The following is a 25,017-nucleotide window of genomic DNA, read 5'->3' on the forward strand; positions in this document are numbered from 1 at the left end:
TGGGGCCAGTAGCAAACCCTGTTAACAACAACAACAGCTTGCAATGAGTGAAGATACAGTCAGAAAAGATATTTGAGGGAAGGGGAGAATGTAACACACAGAGTATAGCAAAAGCTTCAAAGTACAGCAAAACCTACAAAAGTAGGAGTGAGTGAAGTTAATTTCAGATACATTGAATCTCTCACTTGTTCTTTATTTCAGTGATTTTAGCGTTAAGATGTTATGTAGAACAGATTTGTCTTAAATGTGTGCTGTAAAATCAGACATGTGATCAAGGCTATGTTCGGGTGGGCACGCCCCCTTGGTTCTGGACATGCCCCCCTGGGGGCGACCATGTTGTCCTCCTTTTTGGTTTCCAAAATATGGTCACCCTATATTAACTCATGTTGACAAAACACCAAACATTTCTTGTTTCTTAGTAAGTACGTCCATTTGATGCGCCATCAGATAGTGGATTAAGTAGCATCTGAAATCGGATGTCGCTTTTGCTTATTGTGATCTTCAGTATTTACTGCAAATATCAGTCACACCTCCTTTACCTCTTCATAGTTTGTACACTTCTTCACAGTTCAGGATTTATTAAAACCTCCTCATATGAATAACACTTAGATTTAGGAGAAAGAAATAGATCCGTTAAGATCAATTTAAATTTTGCATTGAATGATGAGTGCTAGTGAGCATTCTTCTGCACCAAAGGGTTTTCTTCATCTTCCTGAAAATCAAAGAGCAGCGGCTGGAGATGGTGCTGCCTTTAAAAAAGAGCTCATGTCATCATACTGGTGATTCTCCCAACAATGTCATGGTTCCACTTGACTGAAACAGAGGTATCTAATTTACAAGGTAATGTATATATTCTTCCTGCACTGCGCTATTAAAACACTGGAGAGGTATACAATCCCGCTTCAGGTTTGGTCAGTGCTTGGGCAAGACCTGGAGTTGGCGCTGTGTACCTCTCAGATGTTCTAATAGAGCTCTGGACGTATCTGCAGGAAGAATATAAACACTGTCTTTTACACACATGAGAAGCAAAACCAGCTGGTGACAATGGTATTAAGGAGCTAGACTCACAGAGGAGAGGGGGTCTTGCCCGAGGTCCCTCCAAAACCTGGAGCCAGCACTGCATAATTACTTTCCCCCCACAAATGATATTTTCATCAAGAAATCACCTTTTTCCTTCAGTGTCCCCATTCACAAGACACCTTAAACCATGGCTTTAATCATGTTGGTTAAGCCAGAAAGCCAAGTTGGGTTCAGGAGACACCTTAAACCACGGCTTTAACCATGGTGAATAAAGCAAAAAGCCTTATTCACCATGGTTAAAGCCAAGGTTTAAGGTGTCTTCTGAACACAGCCTGGCTTTCTGGCTTAACCACCATGGTTAAAGCCATGATTTAAGGTGTCTTCTGAACGGGCCCAGTGAGTCTACCTCCCCACCAGCATTGTCATCAGCTGCTCTTGCTCCTCCTCCTCTTTCTCATCATTGCTACCGCTTCCTTGCTTGACAGCCAGACCCAGTGAGCAAGTAGGCAGTAGCATCTGCTGCTTCTCCTTCTCACTTCTACTGTTGTCTGGACCAGAGAGTGAAGCAGCAAAACAAGCAAGTTGCAAATTGAAGAGAAGACTACTGTAGTAGGGTGACCATGTGAAAAGGAGGACAGGGCTCCTGTATCTTTAATAGTTGCATAGAAAAGGGAATTTCAACAGGTGTCATTTGTATATATGGAGAACCTGGTGAAATTCCCTCTTCATCACAACATTTAAAGTGCAGGAGCTATACTAGGGTGACCAGATTTAAAAGTGGGCAGGGCACCTGCAGCTTTAACTGTTGTGAGGAAGAGGACATTTCACCAGGTTCTCCATGTATACAAATGACACCTGCTGAAATTCCCTTTTCAATACAACTGTTGAAGATGCAGGAGCCCTGTCCTCCTTTTCATATGGTCACCCTAAGTGACTGTACCCCCTGCTGAGGTGTGGGCCCTCAGCATGGCCCCAACCCAAGATGCTGGCCCTTGAAGCATTGTTTGGACCAGAGGCATTGTTTGGCCTTTTTATTTTAACAGGCTGATACTGGTAGATGTAGGATTCGGCAGTAGGCTTCCAGTACATTGTGCTCCACAGCTGATCATTGACCCTGGTCTTTGTATTGAGTTGTATTAGCCATGCAAGGGCCTTTGCAGGAAAGAGATGGAGTAGAAGGAATCCTCAGCCTCCCATTCTGTACCTCACAGCCTGCTGGAAGCCCATCTTTGTCTAGCACAAACTCAACATTTCACCAGCAAAACACTGTTGATTAAGGAGGTGGTTGGTTGAAAATATAAGATTTAAAAGTGGTAATCGGTGAGAGCTGCATGGCCTCTGTCCCACTTGCTTGGGACAATATGATGTTTCACCACAGTCCTCTGTGTGAACTGTAGCTGCTGCTGTAGCTGATAGTTTATACTAAGCCACACATTCAGTCATTTTCTTTTAAAGAAAATATTGACTAAAGCTGTCGAGCCTGACTGGTGATAATGAATGATGGCTGTTGTATGTCCTCAACCTGAGATGATAATACGAAGAAAACACAAGCAAATCCTTTTGGGCAGTATCCTATGTTGCCCCTGCACCTCTGCTAGTTCTATTGCATCTGCAGGAGTCATGCTGGCGCAACAGGAACTAGCACTTCTGAAAGCAATCCCAGAGCCAAACAGAAATACTTGTTTTGAGATTGGGACAAGTCAGCAGAGCTTCCATGCTTTCCAGATGCATCAGGAGACGCTCACTTCCCATTACACTAGTCATGAGTTCCACTAGCACACTGGCAACATACAATGCTGCCCATAGTCACTGAAGCCAATGTACATGGCTTGGTCCAGGATTTTTAAGTTCTCAGGCTGTTTTCTATACAATCAAGCTCAAAGAACTGTGCTTCTTCTGAGATGAAAGCCCATCTTTAGTCCCAGTGTGTGAATTTTCTGAGTCTTGTATCATTTGAGTTCATTCCTCCATAACTAATTCTCTTCCTTGTACTTCACCTGACAGATTGAAAACTCATTATATGTGCTTCTGGATAGCCAAACAGATTTTTCAAGTATGTACAACAAATATTCCCCAAGAGTCCACATATTTACATTTGATAGGTTTCTTTTGCTGGCAGTTCTGCTTTGCTGCTCTGTGTGATCATTTCGACCACCTACCCAGAAGTGCTCTTTGGAGACTCTTTAGACAGGAAATGCTTGATCACACATGGCTAGTTGGCATAAGAGGAGGAGGGCGCAAATGCTATCTTATGGCAAACTGCTGGGTTAGCATAGAGGAGACCATGACTGTTGATGTACTCATCAGTTGTTCTGCACAGGAGAGGTTTTTTTTAATTGGCTCCTGTGGATATTTTTGGACCCTGTTCCTGAAGGGAATTTGTTGCATCAGCATCTGAATCTTGCAGGACCTGGGAATGCCTGGCCCAGCCCTAATGTTCAATCTGTCTTTTGGGTCGGAACATGGTTTCCAAGCTTGGTTTTAAATATTGTGTTTTGGCAGCTGGCTTTTTATTTATTTTTAATCATCCACAGTAACAGGCAGTGATCAGTTGTAAGCGTACATCAACATTTGGGGCTATGGTTAGACATTGATCAACTCCCTGCAGAGTGCACAATAGAGAGAGACGGCCAAGGAATCTTTAGTGGAACCAGCAGAGAGAACAAAGTACACGTATGATTGCACGGTCAGGATGAAATTCTGTAACCATTTTCATAGGCGTATGCCTCATTGAACCCAATGGGTTTTACTTCTGAGTAGGCATGTCCAGGACTGTACTGTTAATCATTAATGCTTTTTAAGTTGTCTAGCATTTCAGTCTAAAATTACATGAGACACGGGAGATGCCCCCGTCAGAACTTCTGATTTTTCTTTGTTGTTGTACTGTAAACTAAGGGTTTCAAATTTGATCAGAGCAGCAGCACCAAAGGAAGGGGGGTTCAACCCTTTCCCCCATAACGCTTTCCTGATCCAAATAAGGTGCACATTTAAAATATGCAAAAAGTGAAGTGACTCGAAGACATGACTGACTAGTTTAATGGACATGTTGTGGCTTCAGTTTCACCTCAAAAGCCCCTTGACAGAAACCTGGCATATTTCCAACTGCAATATTCTGTCAGGTCACAATCCAAGCTTTATGTACACCTTGGGCATTTTTTTCAGCTATTACAAAATCTCTTCTTTTTAATGAGATCTCTCCTCCTCCCCCACCTTGACAACAACCAGCCTCAAAACTGGCAGCTGGCTTGAGTGTCCTTTTCAACCTGGAACGGTTTAGTTATGCTTTGACTTTCTTTGTTTAATTTCCTGACACAAAAGCCCAATTGCCAATATTAAAGCCTTCTGTCGTACTTGTGCCTCAAACAAGGAGCGTTTATGTTTCCGTTGTTTTTACTGATCTAGTGATAGTATGCCTTGGGGTTTCAGTCCAGCCCATTGTCCCTCAGTGGTAGCACATTCCTCTTTTCCTCCTGCTGTCAAGGGAACTGCAGAGTTTGGGCATGGCTAGACGGGGCGATATCCTGGGGATTGCCCTGGGATCGTCCCTGTGCATTCACATGATGCACAGGGGATCCCAGGAGCAGGGAGGGATGATCCCTCTCTTTGCCCGGGATATCACCCGACCCTTTTAGCCTGCTTTTTCCGCGGTCTCGCGAAATGTGTGGCCGGGCGTCGTGGGTTGTCCTGGCTCTTTGCGAGTAACCATGAGGAGCCAGGAGCCGGGCATCGGGGGTGGCGTGCAGGGACTGGGGGATTTTTTCAAAAAATAAATACGTACGTCTTGTGTTTGAGTGCTCATGTGCTTCTTCTTTAAAAAAAAAATGGCGGGCGCGACAACCTCTTACTCCTGGGATGTCGCGTGCCGTGTGTAGTCAGAGGGGGAGATCTCACGATAACCATATCATGAGATCCTCCCCCCTCCGTCGCGCTAGTCCCGGTAGGTCTAGCCATGGCCTTTTACGTGGACCTGCTTTCAATCGTGAGATCATCCCAAAGAGAGCCATGGCCACTCCCCCAGAAGTTCTCTGCCTGCTCTGATAGCTGCTTCTTCCTGACCTACAGCTAAAGTATAATGTGTTGAAGGTTCAGTAATGACAGCAGAAGTTCTGCTGGTTTTTCTTGTACAGATTATTTTCGCTGCTACTTTGCAGAGTGGTGGGTAGAACAAGACGTGGGGTGGGAAGAATGTTGGAGCTGCAGACAAAATGATCCATTTCAAATGGGATGGTTGTTTCTGTTATTATTTGTTAGCTGTGCTACAATTCCTGATGAGTTCACCGTTGATCCCAAATCATTCCGGGCTATCTAGTAAAGCTTCCTTTCTTGTGGAGATGTAATATCTTGTTTTCTACCAGGATGTATTTTATTTATTTCAAAAAATTTCTATACAGCTTTTCATTTTTAAAATTCCAAAGAGGATCACAAGATAAAAACATGATAAAACACCCTAAAATCAATGAACAAAACAGGCCAAGTTCCCCCCTTATCGGGAGCCACGATATTTCCAGGCACACAGACTGGCAGCAAAGGGAGGAAAGGCTGTCAAGGAGCAGCTGCTGAGGCCTGCTTCAAAAGGAGACCTGCTAAGCCAATCAGCACTCTGATGGGTTTGACAGGGGTGGGGCCAAAGATGCAGACCCACACCCCTGCCTCTTATAGGCATTGGGCTGAATCCATTGGTGAGGGGAAGTGGGATTGGTCCCCCCGCTCTCCCACAGTGGGGATTCACATAAGGGATCTCGAGGATGTGGCACGAAGACCGGACCAGTGTGGGGGCTGCAAGCTGGCCACATATGGGGTTCGCATTAGCATTCTGCACTGTGGTGTGCCCCTGGCCATGCCATCCACCACCAGAGTTCCTGGCATGTGGGCCAGGAAGGGGGAGTCCAACATCAGGTGGGCTGGTTGATGATAGGCTCCACACCCTATGCCTCCGTGAAATGTTGTGGCCAATTTATTATCCCAGTTAAGCCTGTGTATCTAATTTATTTTCTTCCCATCGCCACCTGGACCCAACTAAGGCTGCCCATTCAATAATACAATATTGTTATAAGGACTGATAGAACCAGACTCTGACCCAATGCAGATGACCAAGTCTCCTAAGCCCTATTCATGCATTCTTCTGAACACATGAAAGCTAAAACTAGAGACAGGACCATGCATGCTGGCCCTTCCTCCAATGTCCACATGTGTGCTGGTCCCACCCCCTCAGATCCCCAACCTAGCCATGTTGAATCTAGCCATGTAAGGTGAATTCTATTCCTAGCGCTACCTAGGACTCTGCTCTAATGACGGGGCAATGCATTTCAGAGGGTGGGAGCTGTGACCTTAAACACTGTGCCGTAAATGCTCCTGTGGTGAATCTAAGGACCACTCGGCACCCTCAGAAGCGCTCCCTCTGAAGATCACAAAAACCGGGCAGGGACATGTGGGGTGAGCTGATCCCGATGGTATCCTAGTCCCAAGTTGTTTATGACTTTATATGTTAACAACAACACCTCTCCTCAGGTTGCCATGGAGCCACCAAGCCCCACCGCTTCTGCACTTTCGCAAGTCCTTTTATATTCCTTTTGAGGTGGCATCATTGGCACTGTACAAATCATTCAGAATGTAAGCTGTGCCAGAAGACCCTTAGATGCTTAAATGTTAGACCAGAAAACCAGAATGTGGGGCGCCCACGTCCATCACAGCCAAAACAGCCAATTAACTGCAGAAGGAAGGAGAACGTTGGGGACGGGTGGGCGCAATAGCAGGAGCGAAAACAAGTGAAATGAGATTTCGCCAGCATAAGGCGCGTGAGCTGGTGCAGGTGAAAAGGTAATCAAGATGAAATAGTGTAACAGTGCGCACACATAAGAGTGACTAGCGCTTGACATGCTAATGAAATGGAGGTGGATATCGCGGAGGCAAACCAGGAGGAAAAAGTAGGTGTGATGGAGCTCAGTATTTTTTAAAAGCTTGAAATGCTTCCTAAGAGAGAGAGAGAGAGAGAGAGAGAGAGAGAGAGAGAGAGAGAGAGAGAGCAGCTCCAAATAGTGGAGTGAATGTTTTATTGCCCTCTTTGAAATGGCAGCAATTATCAGTATGACTAAACTTGTAAGATTATGAGAACAGAATAACCACCTACTTCCCTAAACAAAGAACCAGGAAATGGTGACAAAACACTGCAGCACTGCATGGAAGGACAGGCCTTTACGCCTTAGCAACAGAACAAGTCAGTCATGGTCATCTGTACTGCCACACTCTGCCCGCTTCTTAAGTGTATGCTACGAAGTGACTAGATTGCCCCACATTAGTAAGTGGCAAGCTGGTTGCCTGTATTCACCCTCTGAGATAATTAAAAGAAATAGATATGAACATTTTATGTTATCAGTAATGTCATGTTTGAAGTCAAAATCTCCTATAGAGACACAGCACAGAAATTCAAAATATTACTCTAGCTGCAGAGATCAACAGCAAAACTAATTAATGTCCATGAAATCCTTGTCCAGATGGGAACCACTCCCCATCCATATCTTCTGCTCTTACAACGCTAGGATGTAGATAATTCTTTCCCACAAGGCGAACTGCAAAAAGGGTAGATATGCATGTATTAGAAATCCAGAGCCAAGCTGTTCAGGATTCAAAGATAATTTGTAAATACTTCTTCGCTAAGCCTGAACCAACGCAGAAACCAAGGCAAAGGGAAATTCCAAAATCCATATAGTGTAATACCTTTATTAGGCGAACTCAAAGATTTTTTAAAAATGTGCAAGCTTTTGAGATCTCCAGATCTCTTCATCAGACAAGACATTGCAAAAAGCAGGATGCAGTAGGGGAGGCTGACAGGATTTTGCAGTCAGAATATCTGCATATTCAGAAGGCTTATTCAGGCGCTCTAGATCTGAGGAAAGTAAACACATGAAGAGAAGGAGTGCTCAAGCTCTGCCCTCCTCCATCGTTGCTTTAGTCACCCTCTACGAGCTTCATCCCACGTACCTGTTTCCCTTGAATTATCCCTACAGTGCTAAACTGTCGGCGTTGTTGTTGTTGCTACTGGGTGGAAAGATCCTTTGCATACCAGGAAATGGGTTTAAGGGGGGAAATGTAATTTTTTTAAAAAAATCAACAGATAACTCAATCCAATTCAAATTTGGTATGCTTAAAGCTCCCCTTAGTATCTATTACTGTGCCAATTTTGATGTCTTTATCTTTAAAGCTTACACAGATGTAAGCATTTGTTTAATTTTTCTTCAGATCCTGCTCCTGCGCCCCAGTGGCCACTCGGATGATACGCTCGAAAACTAGTAGCAAAATACAGCAAGTCTTTTGCCTTTATAGCACAATTAAAGCAGGATGCATGGGAGTGCTTCACAATAAAAGCAGATTATAAGCTGGAAAACTTCAGAGTCCTTTGCACGCAATTCGCAGTGATTGCACAGTATAATGCTGGTGTGATAAAGCCCTACTTGTGAAGGACAACGTCCTGAAGCCAAAATTGCATGGAGAAGCCTTCCTGTGGAGGCTTCTTTTTTTTCATTTTTTTTCCAGCGGTCTAGATCACATAGAGAGCCGCCATGGATACAGGAGACTCTTCTCTTCAGAAAGTCGCCCTCCATGAATAAATGGCAATGAAAGAGACAAAGGCGCCGGTAGGGGTTAGTGCACGCTCTCTCCTCGCATGGTCTGTATTTGAAGAATATAAACAACTGAATAGGATTAGAGTCCTAAAATGATATGGTGGAGGGTGGGGCAGGGTTGCAGACCTTCAAATTGGGCTCTGCCTGGGAACAAGAAACTATCTGACCATTGTTGATCCTCCATTTCTGCATTTATAAAATCCAAGGCAAAGTAAAGACAAACAGGAAGCTGTCCAAGGAGGAAAAACTTTACGGCACTTGTACAGCTCAATGTGTTCTTCCAGCTATAATGTAAAGGGCCCATACACAGGCAAACTGCACATGTGATGCACCTGAAATGTTTCAGCTTTGCAATGTAAAATTGTTCTGAAACGTCGAGGAACACAGGGAGCTGTGTTATGCAGAGTAAGACCACTGGTGTATTTTACCGTATTTCTTCGATTCTAAGACACACTTTTTTCCCATATAAACATTTCTAAAAGCAGGGTGCATCTTAGAATCGCGAGTGTGATTATTATTCTTAGACTCAAAGCTTTTTTTCTGTTGGTGGTACTGAAATTAGTGTGCATCTTACAATCGATGGCATCTTACAATCAAAGAAATATGGTAGGTCAATGTCTGCACTGACTCACTGTGACTCTCCGGGATTTCTGACATGGCATGTACTCTGCCATTCAGCTATGACCCTTTGAGGACCTATGTTGTGTCAGCAGGACATCTGAAATAAGTAACACCACACATACTGAACGATGGTAAGGCTACGTAATGCCACAGGGAGTCAAATGCAAATAGGTCATTGGAGGCTGGTGGCTCCTATTTCGGCGGAGCTGCATATACATTCCAGGTTTCAGTCAGAACTGTAAAGAAGCTATCCAAGATGCTGAATCTATTGAGAACCTGCTTGAACTCTAAAGAGCTATCCAATAAAGAGCAAGTTTGTCCCCCATTTGGGGGACAAACTTGCTCTTTATTGGATAGCTCTTTAGAGTTCAAGCAGGTTCTCAATAGATTCAGAGCCCCACTGAATTTGGAGCTACCAGCCTCCGCTGCAACAGGACTCAAGCCAAAAACCTGCCTTGCATATCCTTTGCCTGTTCAAACCTGTTGAAGACTATGGCAGTGTGCAGTTCCCAATCCTGCTACTTATCTTTGCTGCTGGCTAGAAGGCAGGACACAGGTAGAATGTATGAAATGGTTTATGAGTAAGCGGTTCATCCCTTGGCTGATTATCGACTAGTACATTCTGCTTACTCCCAGACATTTCCTTGAGGCACTCCCAATATTAAGGCAGAAGGAGGGGCCAAACATGATTAGCTGGCTTTGCTGTCCAAATTCCCCTCTGGTATTTCCCAAGAGAAAGACCAGTCAGTTACACATCTGTTGTGCTCCCTGCACCTCATTTCCTGGGAAATAAGCTCATAGGATTCAATGTTCCTATGGCTACTCCGCAGCTGTTCCTGTATCATCTGTTCCCCCCAGATATCGAGAAGGTCAAGAATCTCTTCCTTTCCCCATGAAATACCACATCCCTTTGCAAGAGACTGTGCCATATCTTAGGGGAAACGGCTGTTTGTAGCTCTGTAGCTGCGCAGGAGGAGAAAATCTCAAATGAGAATCTTGCTTCGAGAAACGGGTGGGGATGATACAGGTGGGAAGGTATAGGGCGGGAAATCGGCAAGCCAAAGATGTGACATCACTTTGTCCTGCCTTCAAAGGTACACCCACATTGAAAAACCTGAATTCATACACACCCCAATGACAGATAACTAATGCAGTGCAAACTCCAAGATAAGTCCAAGTAGCAGGAAATCGGCACCACAAAGCTTCGCATTTTCTGGGCAAAAAACCAACGTAGTGGCGGATGGACAGCTGTGTTGTGTGTCCTAAAATGCGCATGTACTGCAGGGGAAACAAACCTCAGGTGGAGCATGCACTCTTGAGCTCCGCTTCCCAGAGGTGCACAGACTACTTTCAGGCAGTGGTGCCCAACACTCCTTCCCTCTGGGCTTTCCTGTCACATAGCTTCAGAGCTGGGGAGGTTGCAGGGATCACTGCAACTACGCAGACAATCCCACCCACGTTTGCAGCTTCAAAGTTAGGAGGAAGTTCCACGTGCCCCAGAGTGGTGACACACTCATTATGGTAAATGTATATGTTGAAGCTTGTGTGTGCAGTGGTGTACCAATGAAGGAGACAGACATCTATGTATTCTGCTGAGGAGGGAAAGTAAGAAATATGGATGGGGCTCAGATAATTGGGAAGAAGTGGAGGGAAACAACTTGCCAAGATAACAGTATCCAAAACAGAAATTATAAGAATGTTCTCCAAAGTGGCTGTGGTTCAGAGTTCTCTCATGTTGCTTAAACTTACTATCCTTATAACCTGGCTTTCAGCCTGGCATATTCTGGAGCTTCTAACTCACAAGGGCAATTTGAGGTGTCCAAAGGTTTGAACGGAGAAAGACAGAGAGGTAAATGTACCTCACTAAAACATTTAGGGCTCAATCCTATGCATGTTTATACAGAAACAAGTCCTACAATTCCAATGCTGGGAATTGTAGGACTTCTTTCTGTATAAACATGCATAGGATTGAGCCCTTAGTTAGTTTGTTGCACATTGGATACAGGCTAAAATGTGTAGATTTTTGAATAGGTAGTTTATCCTCCCTCACACACCCTTTTCTCAAGACATCACCTGTTGTTTGTGGTTGCTCCCTTTTTCTTGCTGGGGCTGCTGGCAACTGCATTCTAGGGAGAAATTCAGCAGGTGATGTTTTCCATTACTGCACCTCAATGCTGTGGAAAGCTGCTCCTGTTGAACATCCAGCATGTAGCTGTTAAAGACAAGACAAATCAAGAGGACTTCTCATTGTTGTCAATTCAGGAAAAAAAGACTTGCCTTTTTACCCGTACCTAGAGATTACAATTACATAAAAAACTAATTGCAATCTTAAATCTGGATTTTTATTAAGGTTGCAATCCTAAACATACTTATTGGGATTTAAATTACATTTCACTTCATTTCTTGCATTTTTCTACTGCCCAATAGCCAAAGCTCTGTGGGTGGTTTACAAAGATTGATAACCTTAAAAATACAATATTATGCAAATATAAAATACAGTTTATCTACAAACATGAACAAAGCAGACACACATTCACACATATCCAAACAATATCCCGTGACCTGATTAAAAACCTATTATATGCTGCCAAATGCCTGGGAATAGAAAAAGGTCTTAACCTGGCGCTGAAAAGATAATAACATTGGTGCCAGGCTGGTCTTGCTGAGGAGTTCATTACATAATTGTGTGGCCACCACCTAGAAGGCCCTCAACCTTCTTGGCTCCTTCGGGGGAGGCGTCTAGAGAAGGGCCTTAGGCGACAAGCATAGTGTATGGGTAGGTTCATGCCAAGAGAGGCACTGCGTCAGGTATTGTGGTCGCCAACCGTGTAAGGCTCTATAGGTTAAAACAGCACCTTGTTTATTCCAATAAACAATTGGTTTATTGGAACCTATGTGACCTAATTCTGATGAAATTTGTTTAGAATCCGAGTATCAATGTGCAATAGAGAGAGTTCTGTCTTCGGTAAGGTTCATTATGTGAGGCAGAATTAACCTTCTAAGAATCTGCTTCACTCCTTCTTTGTTCTTTCCCCAAATATTTTTTTATAGTGCATCCACTGACGTTTAGTTAATTATTGACAAGCTTTTAAGTACTCCTGCTGTGTTTATAAGATGCATATGTTTGTAGTTTGTTCAGAGATTCCTCCTGAGAGTTGATCAGGGTTCTTTGTTTCTCTATTGGTGGTTCAAAATTAATATATACTCTCTAGAGAAAGCAGAACTGGCTCCTTTCTTTAGAAGGATTCTTAGAAATGTAATGTTTTTAGCAAGCCTGTACATGAACTATACTTGCATCCTTCTCTGTTATCTCAGTAAAAGTTGTATTTGCTTTTAAAGCAAGGTCATTAGTCAGCTGACCAACTCTTTAGCAGCTGGGAAATACATGCTTCGCCAGTATAGCTCTTGGACTTTTCAGGAGTCTTCTGAAAGCTTCCTAGAAAGAAAAGGATTTCTCTTGGTTTCTTTTCTTCCTTTCGATTTGGCAGCTCAGAGGATGTGAAGGTAACCTGGCAAAGTGCTTCTCTTAACTCCGGGTTTTCATGCCTGTAATGAAATGCTAGATTAAATTGCTGCAATGCAGTTGGAAATGACAGGCAGTATCAGAAAGCTGTTGCAATAGCCCTTAATGAGAAGGCAATAACTAGCCGTTCATTTGGAGAGAAATTATCTTAGTTTCATAATGCCATTTTTAAAGCTCCAGTGAATGTTATAGGCATTGATCTTAGTGATCCTATGCATGTCTACTCAGAAGTAACAGCGCAATCCAATGCATGTGTACTTAAACGTAAGTGCCATTGAATTCAATGGGGCTTACTTCCAAGTAAACAGGTATAAGTTTGCTGCCTTCCGGTGCAACCTTATATATGTCTGCTCAGAAGTAAGCCCCATTGAGTCCAATGGGACTTAAATCCTGTCACGCATGTATAGGAATGCAGCCTGTCATTGAAATAAGTTTAATGGGAAGAAATCATTTGCAATCTTTTCCAGACTTGCTTGAGTACTTAGAGACTTATCTCTGAGTAAACATGCACAGGATGATGTTGAAATGAATGACCCCAGTAGGGTTATCTTTAGATTCAGTTTACCTGATGTCTTGCAGTCAATACAAAGTGAGGGGAAGTCATACATTGGTCTATAAAGATTGGGTTCCTTAGAGCTATTTTTTAAACAATATTATTGCATCATCATTGCACCATTGGGAACTGAGGGAAGTGATTAACCATTGGGGTTGCTGAGTTTCATATTTAACAGTTATACATATTCCATATCTTTATTATTTTCATTTTTGTATATGTTCTTATTTTATAAAAAGCATTTCCACATTTATACAAATTCACCCATTAAAATCCAAAGGTGCTGTGCTCAGGGGATGTTTGCCTAGAGATTAAACTAGGACTTTCCTAATATTGTTCTACTGAAGTATTGTTCAGCAACTCTGCACAGAAAGTTCTTTCTGCTGATGTATATTTATGGATTTTAATAACACTGCTGGAAAAGTGACTGCTAAGGGAAGAGAACACCATGGGAGGCTTTGTAAATCTTTGAGTAATCATTGACTAGTATGGGAACTTATTCACATATTATGGCAAAGGCAAAGATAGTAGAGTATACTGTACCATTCAGCATATGAATGCTTAGCTATGTGTGGTTTGTTTCCAGAGCAGTTACAAGTTTTACTTAGGCAGATAGCAGCTGTTTAGAAGAAAATAATTGGGGTATTTAACCAAAACCTGTGACTTGCCCCCTCATCCTAAGTGCATGGTTATTGCTGGTTAATCAGTGGTGAGCAACATGCATGTATTCTTGGTGAGAGGCATTGACTCCTTTCTTATCTCCTGATATGTTCCAGCATTGGGCTATGGCCTTGAAAAGAAATTCCAGGGCTGAGTCCACAAGAATATCCAGGACTGAGATCTGTTGATTGGAAACTAGAGTAAACTTGCCTTAGTCAGTGTATTCACATAAGTAGTCACTACACCAAAACAAAACTGAACCACCCCTGTTTATTTGAATTCTTTTTAGCGCATGTATTCCAAAATGTTCATCATCTGATCCTTAAGTGTAAGGACCAACTGTGCCTAGGTTAAAACTGGTAGCATTTCCCTTTTAAAGATTACAACACAGGAAAAGTCTCTCAGAGGCCCCGTTCAGACGACACGCTAAACCATGCTGCTTAACCACAAAATGGTAAACGGAATGCTTAACTGTGATTAACGGTGTCATCTGACACACGTTTTCCCTAACCATCTGCCCCGTTAACCACATTATGGTTAGGCTCACTGAAAGTGTTGTCTGTGGTTAAGGGATTAAGGCATAGAGCTTCCAGTACAGAGTTGCCTAACTAGGCAGGGCTGCTCTAGCCAGCGGGCTCTATGGCTGCTCTGGACTGCTGATTGATACGCTCTGCGGCTGCCATTTCGTGTTTTGCATTAGTTCTTTGGAGCGTTTTCTGCTCTTCTTAGCAGAGCATGCTTACAGTAGAGCTTTTTAAATCCCCGCTTGCGGTTTCCCTATACGAAGCATCCGTTTCTCCTACCTCGTTGAAGTGCCAATACACTAGGGTGACCATATTTGGGAAATCAAAAAAGAGGACACCTAGTGTGTGTGGGGGAGAAGCAGCTTTCTGAGTCCTGCAGAAAGTACGTTATTCCCCCGCCACCTTAAAGAACTCGATTGGAGTGGAGGAGGGGAAAGGATTTCATTCTGCACCACCACCATCCACTCCAATTGGGGCCTTTTCTATAATGTCCACGAATGACCCACTTTCCCCTTCAAGACCTCAATTGGAGCTCGGGGTGGGGGAACGATGTGCCTCAAGAAAGCATGTCATTCCCTCCTGCCATGCTAATGACAGCCTTAAAGAGGAAGGTGTGTCATTCCAGGACATTATTGAAAATTATAGAAAATCCCCCCTGACACCATGGAAAGAACAAAAACCAGGACAAATCCGGGGAAATCCTGACAGTTGGTCACCCTACAATACACCCCACAGGTTCTGATTATTGTGGCTAGCGCAGCTGTCCTGGAAGGCTTCCACCTCTCCTGTGATGATTGTAGAGGTATAGCAGGCATGGCAATGCAGAAAGCAAAAGAACCGCTCACTAAACGGGGCGATGCATGTATGTAATTGCTGATTTCATTGGTGCCTGCACTAAAATGATGGCCGTAACTGCCAGGGCTCCGAGCGCTAGGGCTGCTGGGATACCAGATGGATCAGTTGGAGGAATCAGGTGCTCCACTAACCACATTGTGGTTAGAATGTGGTTAAGGAAAACTTTAACCACAAAAGGGTTAAAAGTGTTGTCTGCAAGCATTCTGCATGTGGTTAGCATTAACCACAGCTGAACATGGTTAAGCTAACCACAAAGCCCAGAGTGTCGTCTGAACCAAGCCAGAGAGAGCTACTAACATATGCCATGGGTTTGTCATAGGGAGATTCTATAACTTCCTGAGAGGGGCCAGACCATGACTGAACTACGCTTAAAAATCAGCATTATTGATTACCTGTGTCTCCTGTTTTTCTCGGAATCATTTCAGAGGGCTAGTGTGTTGTGCTTCTAAGCAAATCTGTAGGGATGCTAAAATGAAGAGGTATGAGAGAAGATACCATCAAATGTAGGCAATGTGGCTTGGATTTGTTACTTATATTCTCTTGGTGCCATCAGGAATTTGAAATGTGGTGTTTGGAAGGATGGCCCTATATCCCCAAAGCAGGAATTGTTTGACCTGGTCTGACAACATAGAAGCATTTTTATAAGCAGTTGTACATGTGGAGTCATCAAATGCTTCCCTGAAACCTTAAGGGTGTTAATTGGAAAGCAACTTCTGTCAGTGGTGCAACTAAGTCATTTTATACCCTGGACTTACAGGGTGGGGAGCCTTTTAAACAGCCATGTGTATTACTTCCATTGTGAAGCACATAATTAACAGTTCCTCCACACACACACCCCTGCACTATTACATACTAGACAACTGTTTCTACTTTACTACACAAGGCATTTATCACACACTCATCATTGTTTACTCACAATTGTTTACAGTTTCTTTAGACAATGATGTAACACTCTAGTTTCACTTCTCTATCTAACCAGCACTTTTGGCGAGTTGTTTTAGAGCAAGGAAACGCGGCATTTAATTGTGAAAGAGAAAGAAAGTGTGATTTCCTCTTATGTATTTGTGGTATTCTATTATACAACATTGCCACCTAGAGGTTATGTAACAGAAAAGCAGTAAAGGAAAGACTCCTCTTGTAGTTCTCGGATGTTCTGATATGTTCAAACAACAAAATCACCTCTCAACTTATTGATGGCAGCAAGAGAATATAACAATAAATAAATAAATAGAAATACTCTGAACATGTGCATTTTTGCATTTTAAACTCGCTTCAGTATTATTATTATTATTATTATTATTTATTTATATAGCACCATCAATGTACATGGTGCTGTACAGATTACACAGTAAATAGCAAGACCCTGCCGCATAGGCTAGCCATATCATGATTGCAGGAATGAAATGGGGTTTGCTTCTGCTGTCCTGCTTCTGCAGGGCCCTGGATTAAGAAGCTCCAGTGTTTTCAAGAAATTTCTCATTAATTCCAATAAAGGCAGCATACACATATGCTCATTAGAATGGACCACCTGTATACACAAGGTATTTCTGTGCACCCTTGAACGTACTTGAATTTCTGTACTGGACAGTAATATGTAGTCATCTCAAAGACAGGTATTGGGTTTTGTCTCTTTAATAGTATCAGAATAACGAGACACCACTGGCTTCTACATGCATCCAAATCTACCCATTAATTTTTTAAAAAACTCACAACTTAGGGCAGGTTCTTCTATAAACCCTACCTACATATTAATTTATTTTAAAGATTTCTGTCCTCTTTTTCAACCTGAAGGCTTTCAGTTCAGCTAACAAAAATATGTCCATCTCATCTATAAATGGGAATAATTCAGATCAAATGTTTGTTATTGGCCCTTTAAAGGTGCTTTTGAGCTGCTGCTAAAGCGGAACCCTCAGTCTACCTAAAGGAAAGGCCCTGACAATAACTGGTCATGCCCATAATTCCCTCCTCTTTATTAAAAACTAGGAAAGCACTCTTACACAATACATCAGTTGCAGCTGTATCTCAGAGTAATCAATGTTTCTAATATATTATAAGATGAGAGACTACTCATCACCTCTGCTTCTATTTAACACACCTCTCCTGAGCATTTCTTTCTTTTTCACCCGCTCCCGTTTCATTCTGAACTTCCTGCACTACTGTGAATTCTTCCTTCGCAGTGAAAAATGATCTAACAGAGAATTGTGTCCTCAGAGCAGGAACTGTTACAGTCAGGAGAGAAAACATTGATTTAAAACTTGCCGGGTAGTGCTTACTGCATAAGGGCTCGAAGGTTAATAATTTCATTCCATGCAGGCAGAACCTGTCTAATAGCGCTGGTTTTACAAATAGATTCCTCTGGTGAAGTGAGTATGTTATACATAAAGGAGAGAGATAAAGAAGTGTTGCACTTGGGTCTTGAAATTATATCTTTTAACAGTACCTCTTCTTTAATTTCTTTTAAGGTGGACCGCGTTTCTTCAGGTGATGTTTCACTGATGGCTTGACATCTGCGGATCAGACAAAATTCTGCATTATGGAGAATACAGATGGTATGGATATAGTACTTCATCTTAATTGAGAGGCAACTTAGAATTGTTAAGCAAAAATGTAAAAATCTTTGATTGAAAACAGTCCATAGAACTCGTGTGCTTTGAGTTAGTCTTTTAAAAAATCTTCATGAGACACATTTCAAATCATCACCCATTCTCTGTTCAGAATCTGCCTGTGCAAAGGCAGAAACTGATAGTTGCTGTTGAAAGGATATATTTCCGAACCTTGTGGCAAAAATGGGAAACTGATGGTGGCTCCTGTTATTAAATATTTAGACATTAGGAGGATTCTGATGGGACTCTGGAGTTAGTAGCTTCTTCTTAATGGTTTTCAGCTTCTAAATCCTTGGAGAGAAGCCATAGCTCAGTGGTAGAGAACTTGTTTTGTAGGCATTTTTAGCCAAGAAGATAGCCAGTAGAAGCACTTGAGATGAGGCAGTTCGCATGTCGCAGGGGCAAATTGTGGGTTAGCCATGCCAGGACAGACACTGCAGGCAAGCCACTTCCGCTTTCTGTAAACAACCTGCAAACACCCGATTGGGGTTGTGAGCATTATGTGCAAACCCGAACCACTGAGTTGTTTAGGGGCTAAACAACCCAGGGGTCCAGGTTTAGAGTACAGCGAACTGGTTAAACGATACATGATGATATTCATATTGTTTGGTGCTTGTGGGTTTTATCCCGTGCTAGTCCTACTTAGAGTAAACCCATTGAATGGGGCATAAGTTAGACTAACATTGGAGGCAACCCAATAGGAGCTTTTCTACCATTGTGAATAGCAGTTGTGTGGCATCCCAGTTCAGATTGGGACTGGACAGAGTGTAAGTGTTAAAACCCATTTACCCTATGCCAGGCTTACCCCCACCTCACTGTACTGGTGATTTTTTTTTGTTTTTTTTTAAATAATAATGGCCAAGTAACATGAGTAATATCACATCTAATTTGGCTTCTTCGTACATTCATATATTTGTGTTCAAGATTTGCACTTCGAGGTCCATTCAAAACGATGGTATCCATGATGTCCTGAGATCCTTTTATCTGGTTTTGTACAGATTATGGGCCTGGGAACATGCCATCTTGTGTGATTGCAGAGGCCTTTTAAAAAAAAATTAAGAGAGCAATGCTGACACCTAGAAAGCAATTTCTTCCGTATTCTTTTCTCTGGACCAACCTTGTTTATATGCCTTTAAGAACTTGACATGCTTAGAAAGCCAGTCCAGAGCAATATATTTGTGACATTGCCTGTAATGGTAAAGATATAGTACAGTAGCAGCATGCAGCTTTTAAAGCAAATGAGTAGTGCAGAGTGCAAAAGCTGTCGTTACGTAATTACCAATTTGAATGATGATTTGGCAAATTCCTGACTACTTTCAGTGCTATAATTCTATGATTCAGTCCCAGAAAACAAGGTTATACATTTTCATATGCCTCTTTGGGACTGTATCTCTAAGCAGACTCTACAGAGATGTCTCAGATGACAAATTGCCGACTGTGCTTTCCCCCTTCTGCCTTGTGGATGGAGGCGAACTGCACAGTGATTTAGTGAAACTGCCTTGCAGTTGTGCTTGGAGCTACAGACAGCATTTCAATAAAAAAATATATGCATGCTGATGTAGGCTGATTTTTCAGCAATGCTGCCGTGGCTCTGTGCTGTTGTTGCTTCAGTGATAGCCCAGGAGGCAGGAGAGACACCTCCGCATAGCATATTGGACTCTCCTTGCCTGGCATTTAATACTTCCTTTTATATCCTGCTTTTCTTCCCAGGGACAAAGAGAAACATTTTAGCTTCAGAACAACTCCTCCTAATGACATAAAGCTACAGCGGTGTGGCCAATAAATTTAAGCAGCACAGTTGTTTCATCCTGAAGCTGACGCATGTGGAAAGGGGGCTGCATAAGTCTTAAAAAAGCATGGGAAATGTCTGGTTTTGAATACGGCCGATGGGGGTTCTCTATCTGGCCTCTCGGCTTCCTTCCCAGGCCCAGCACTCTCTCCTGAGGCCCACTTCCTCTCCGCAGACAATCTCTGATCAGCAACTGATTGGAGATCAGATCTTTCTCTGCTCAAGGCTGAGAACGGGAGGCTCTCTCAGCCCTGGGCAGGGAACATGCTCCCCGCTCAGCTGAGCTGCATGGATCACCTGAGGAGGTGGTGGGGTGGGAAGTATTTGCGTCTGTGTGGGTAGAAATGAATGGGTCTGTGCGTCTCTGTGTGTATGAATGCTGTATATATCTGTGTGAACAGTATGTAAAAGAGCCCTGCACGGGCATGGGAATGGTGAGAGCTTGCCCACGTCACTGCTGGCATGCAGCCCTCAGAAGGTTTCCCAGGTGGTAACCTGATTCTCAGACCAGAAAAGCTTTCCCACCCCTGGGCTAAGAGAAGCCCTGTCCCTCCCTTCCTGTCCTGCCCGTATTCTGTGTGCAGTGCAGTGCATGTGCCGTTGCACAGAATTTTATGCTCGTATGATTAGTGCATTGGGAGCTGATGAGTGAACAAGTATATCAGAAGCAATGCCCTTCCATTTGGCCTAACGCCCATCCAGAAAGGGTGAAGGAAAGAAGGAAGACTGTATGGAGACTATGCTGATCTACCCCCAACCACTTGGCTGCATCAGGGAGCTTTGGCTATTGGGTGGTATAAAAATGCAAGTAATAAATAAATAAATAAAATCATTGCAGGGATGTCTCATTCTCTTAGGCTTTCAGCTATTCAAGATTCAAAAAATGAAGAATCTCTAGGTTTTCAGTTGGATCTCAATAGTTTCCATGTAGGGAAACTATGTTCTCCACTACGAGAACATAGATAGTGTCTGAAGACTGCTCTAAGGGACATCTAGGAAGTGTAGACATCAATCTCCCCCAACCTGGTGCCCTCCAGGTGTATTGGACTACAACTCCCATAATCTCTCAGCCAGCAATGGTAATCCAGCACAGGGTGTAGAAGGATGGTATACATTAATGATATCAGACTTTTCAGGCTTCATTTACTGTAGCTGCTTCTAGATTATAATTATGCCTTCATTAATTTTTAATCTTTCTTTGTCAGCAGATGAATTGGCATCTAAAACAGAGGATAAAGATCCACCCCAGAGCCCATATTCTGTTGAAACACCCTATGGCTTCCACTTGGACCTTGACTTCCTGAAGTATGTAGATGACATTGAAAAAGGAAATACCATCAAGAGGATTCCAATTCACAGGAAGGCAAAGCATCCAAAATTCAGCACACTGCCTCGGAATTTCAGCCTTCCGGAAAATGGAGCCAAGGCCTACTCATGCTCCCCAAATAAGAGCTTCCTTGCACAAAGAAAGGCCTCTTTAGGGGCAGAAGAAAGCACCCCTCTACTCACACCCACTGACTCATCACTATTTTCAGCCCTCCCAAATGAACCAAGCTACAGAAGAAAGGCCCTGTTAATAGAAACTCTCAAACAAGATCCGGTACTCCTTGATGAGGAGACCGGCAACTGTAGAGGGAGGCCTCAGCTTTTGAGGACATCCAGTATGCCTGCCACACTTCCACCAAGCCAAAGCTCGGAAGAAGAAACTCAGCCAGCGTTTCTAAAATCTTCTGATGGAAAGGGCTTAGAGTTTGATTTTACCCCTGTAAAGGAATGCTTGGGATTAGATAGCACCAAAGGAACTTCATCCACAGCCCCTGAAAATCTAAGAAATGTGAATCAGCAAATCAGTAAGGTGGTCCAGAGTAGTGAGAGGCCTACAGGACAACAGGAAGAAACTCAACTTGTCTTAGAGCAGCCACAGCTTCCTAAGGAGAGAACACAACTCGATGCTCCATGGCAAAGCCAACATCCAATATCTCAAGAATTGCTTGTGGTTGCAGAGAGTGGAGAAGAGGAATGCGATGTAACAGAGGCAAGTACCTGCCCACCATGTGTCCATAGTGGGTTGACTTCCTCCAGGGCCTTGGACTATAAGCTTGAAAACCAGACCCAGCAAGAAATAGAACTCAACATATGTGAGACGGTTAAAGAGGTACTAGAAGAGGATGAGGTTACAAGTCCTGGTACTACGGAGGTGGAAGGAAGCTTCAACTTTGAACCTTTGCCCTTTGAAGAACCTAGCAATATAATAGCCTTAAAGCAGCATATTGCCATTCTGGAGGAGCAGCTGAATAACAAAACAGAAGAACTTGAGCAGATCCGCGTAGTTTTGAAGCAGCAGGATAAGGAAATCAAAGCAAAGGAAAGAAGTATTGAAATGCTGGCCAGCTCCAAAGCTCAACTGGAAGAGAAGCTTTGTGGGGAGAGCGTCAAAGAAATTGAACCACACATGCATGCAAAGGATGCCCTCCAGTACCATGATGCTGCTGTGAATACTGAACGTGTGCATGAAAAAGGAGCTAAGGAGGCATATGACAAAGGGGTTAATGTAAGCATTACTATGCCTGTGGAATCTATGGGGTGTGTTGCCTGTGAAGTTGATAATAAGAATCTGCAGGTTAAGGAAGTACATAGAAAGGTGTCTCACGGACACCACGACATATCAAGCGTTCCTGTTAGTGTTCGAGAGAAAGATAGTCCATCTTTTCAGAGACAGAAAGAAATGGAACAGCATAATAATCGCTCCACTCTTGAGCTAAGCTACGATGAGTTGAAGATTGATGAACATATTAATAATGGCAACAATCCGAAAGACGTCTACAACTACGCAATGCAGTTCAGTGCTGCTAGTGGTGAAAGCGGCTTGGGTGTTGACACTGCTGACTCAAAGGCAGGAGGAAACAAAGGTATTTTTCAAGAAGATTTTAAGCAAGACCTGAATGAGCAGAAAAGCCACCCAGAATCAAAGGATTCAGCTGCAGATCCCACTGTTGGCCAATATGTTAAAAAAATCCAAGACCTTTTACAAGAGCAGTGGATGTGCCTAGAACACGGGTACCCAGAACTAGCCAGCGCAATTAAGCAACCTGCCTCGAAGCTCAGCTCCATCCAGAATCAACTTGTTAATTCCTTGAACTTGCTGCTTTCTGCCTACTCGACCCAAACACCCACAGACAAGGAGAATTCCAACACACAGTATCAACAGTTGGGTAAATAGTATTGGCAAAGCCAGCCTTCCTTTCCCATACACTGATGTTAGTCAGGAATTGCAACTTCTTGGGAATTTTTGAATGAAATAAATATGTTTGCTGCTTCAAAATAAAAACATGTTTTTAAGGGAAACTAAAAAAAGAAAAGCTTGTTGAAATTTCATATCATTGAAAAGTATTTTTCAATGAAACAAAATTTAACATTTCAGCAAACATGAACATTTACAAGCCAAATGCTTTGTTATGTCTCATAAAAGAAATAGGATCTAATATCACTTAAATGTATGACATCAGTTCAATATAATTCATTGCATTTATTGTAGCTCTCGAGAGATACTAGGTATAAACTAGGATGGGTGACAACTTCTGGATCTGACTAAATGGGATGGCATCATCTTGCAAAATAAGCTGGTGAAAAACAATCCTAAAGGCTAGTTCCATGTAGGATTTTGCACAGAGTTCTGGATGCCAGCCCCTGCTTCTAGCCTAGCCTCGGTACAGCAAATGCATGGACATTGCTGTGTCAACAAAGGTCTCCTTCCTTTTCATCTCTCTGCCACTCATTGGCCTTATTGAGGGTGGGATGGAAGAAAGACTAGGGAAGAGCATCTTTGTGGAATTTAGGGTGGGTGGAAAAATTTGGCCCTAGTATTACATAGCTGGAATTGCTCGGTTCTAGCATAAGGTCAGTGCTACTCACATCACCTATCACATGTTTCAGTAATCACGGTCCTTCCTCCTACTATGGAGACTTTAATTCCCATGGTAGGCATAGAGAAGACTTGGGTACCACTGTTTCAATGCCTGAGGTCAAAGGGCTATTTCACAGTTCAACGTCCCATCACAAGAATAACTATTGAGTTCAGTGGGTATATTGTCCAGAATGATATGGAATCCAATCAGTTTTTAGGGGCAGATCAACCTAGGGCTCATGGGAAGTAAAAGAGATAGTGATCTAAACTCTCAGTGTAATGAAATCACCATGACAAATGTAACTTCTCTCAAATGCTCAGCACTTGTTTCTATGCAAATGGAAATCATTAATCCATCATATATCCTATCTTTTTTGTGCTGGATTATAGTTCTCATCTTGAAAAGGTTTGTACTTGACATTGAGCCCATGAAGTCCCAAGTTACTGAAGATGATCAGTCTGATCTTCAGTCTGGACCGTTTGAAGTATGAGTCTGGACAGTGTACCAGTCAGATCTATGAATTCCATATTGCACAAAATAGGCACATGTTAGTTCTGATAAGCTATCTGATATAGTAGAGTGCCAATATTGCCAATATCCACCCAGTCAGAGTGCAAAGCAGATGTGTAGACCAGCTGGGCAAACACTGATATTAATGCCTCATCTTGAGTTAAATCAAGGATAGTTGATGTTTCAAATACTACAAGACTTATATTTAAAACAGCAGCAGCAGTGGCAGACCACAAACACCACTGATATCCACTTTAGACCTCCTGAGACAACAGAACTGGTACTGTCTGTACTCCCCTTCCTCCATGCCATATTCATCTTCCCTGTGCCATGTTTTTCTTTTCTCTTTCTGAACTCTATAGTCTTTCCAACTTTCTGGTTTAGTTCATAACGAGGTCAGCTTGCACATGCCAGTTCAGCCTTACTCACAAATAACCTAAATCTAGACAGTGTCAGATATCCCAAGGAGCATCAGGGACCCAAAAGTGGCTGAGACGAAGCCTTAGCCACTTTCTCCAACTCCTGCTTCCATCACTTGCACCGTGCAAGACAATCCCTACCTATCTACCTTACTAGAGAGGTCACACGCATCTTTCACATTCCTCTGTCTTATTCCCTAGCTAGCTCCGTTGCCAGTCTTAGACAACATCCTCAATGTCTCCAACATTCAAACTGTGTGTGCCATTACTTTTGTAGCCAAAACAGCACCACTCACAAGACAAAGGTATCATCAGGCTTGGGGAAACCACAATGTTTACAGAACCACTAAAAAGTGTTCTCAGTGGGCACAGAATGCTGCCTGATGTGTGAGGAAGATGGAAAACTGGCAGGGGGG

The 25,017-nt window shown here is 42.9% G+C and overlaps 1 protein-coding gene across 2 annotated transcripts in view; it reads left to right on the top strand.

The window, feature by feature from the left end:
- The first annotated feature begins 12,673 nt into the window (after positions 1-12,673).
- Positions 12,674-25,017, top strand: part of KANK4 (KN motif and ankyrin repeat domains 4) — a 33,139-nt gene continuing 20,795 nt past the window's right edge. The window contains exons 1-3 of one of the 2 annotated variants that reach the window (XM_063138091.1): positions 12,674-12,764; positions 17,838-17,924; positions 20,973-22,979. In XM_063138091.1, the coding sequence (XP_062994161.1) occupies positions 17,909-17,924; positions 20,973-22,979 (2,023 nt within the window). In that variant the 5' untranslated portion in view covers positions 12,674-12,764; positions 17,838-17,908. The remainder of the gene's footprint in view (positions 12,765-17,837; positions 17,925-20,972; positions 22,980-25,017) is intronic. The other variant, XM_063138099.1, reaches the window with a different exon arrangement.

Source organism: Elgaria multicarinata, chromosome 1 (genome assembly GCF_023053635.1).
Source record: "Elgaria multicarinata webbii isolate HBS135686 ecotype San Diego chromosome 1, rElgMul1.1.pri, whole genome shotgun sequence".
In the NCBI taxonomy this organism is placed as follows: Eukaryota; Metazoa; Chordata; class Lepidosauria; order Squamata; family Anguidae; genus Elgaria; species Elgaria multicarinata.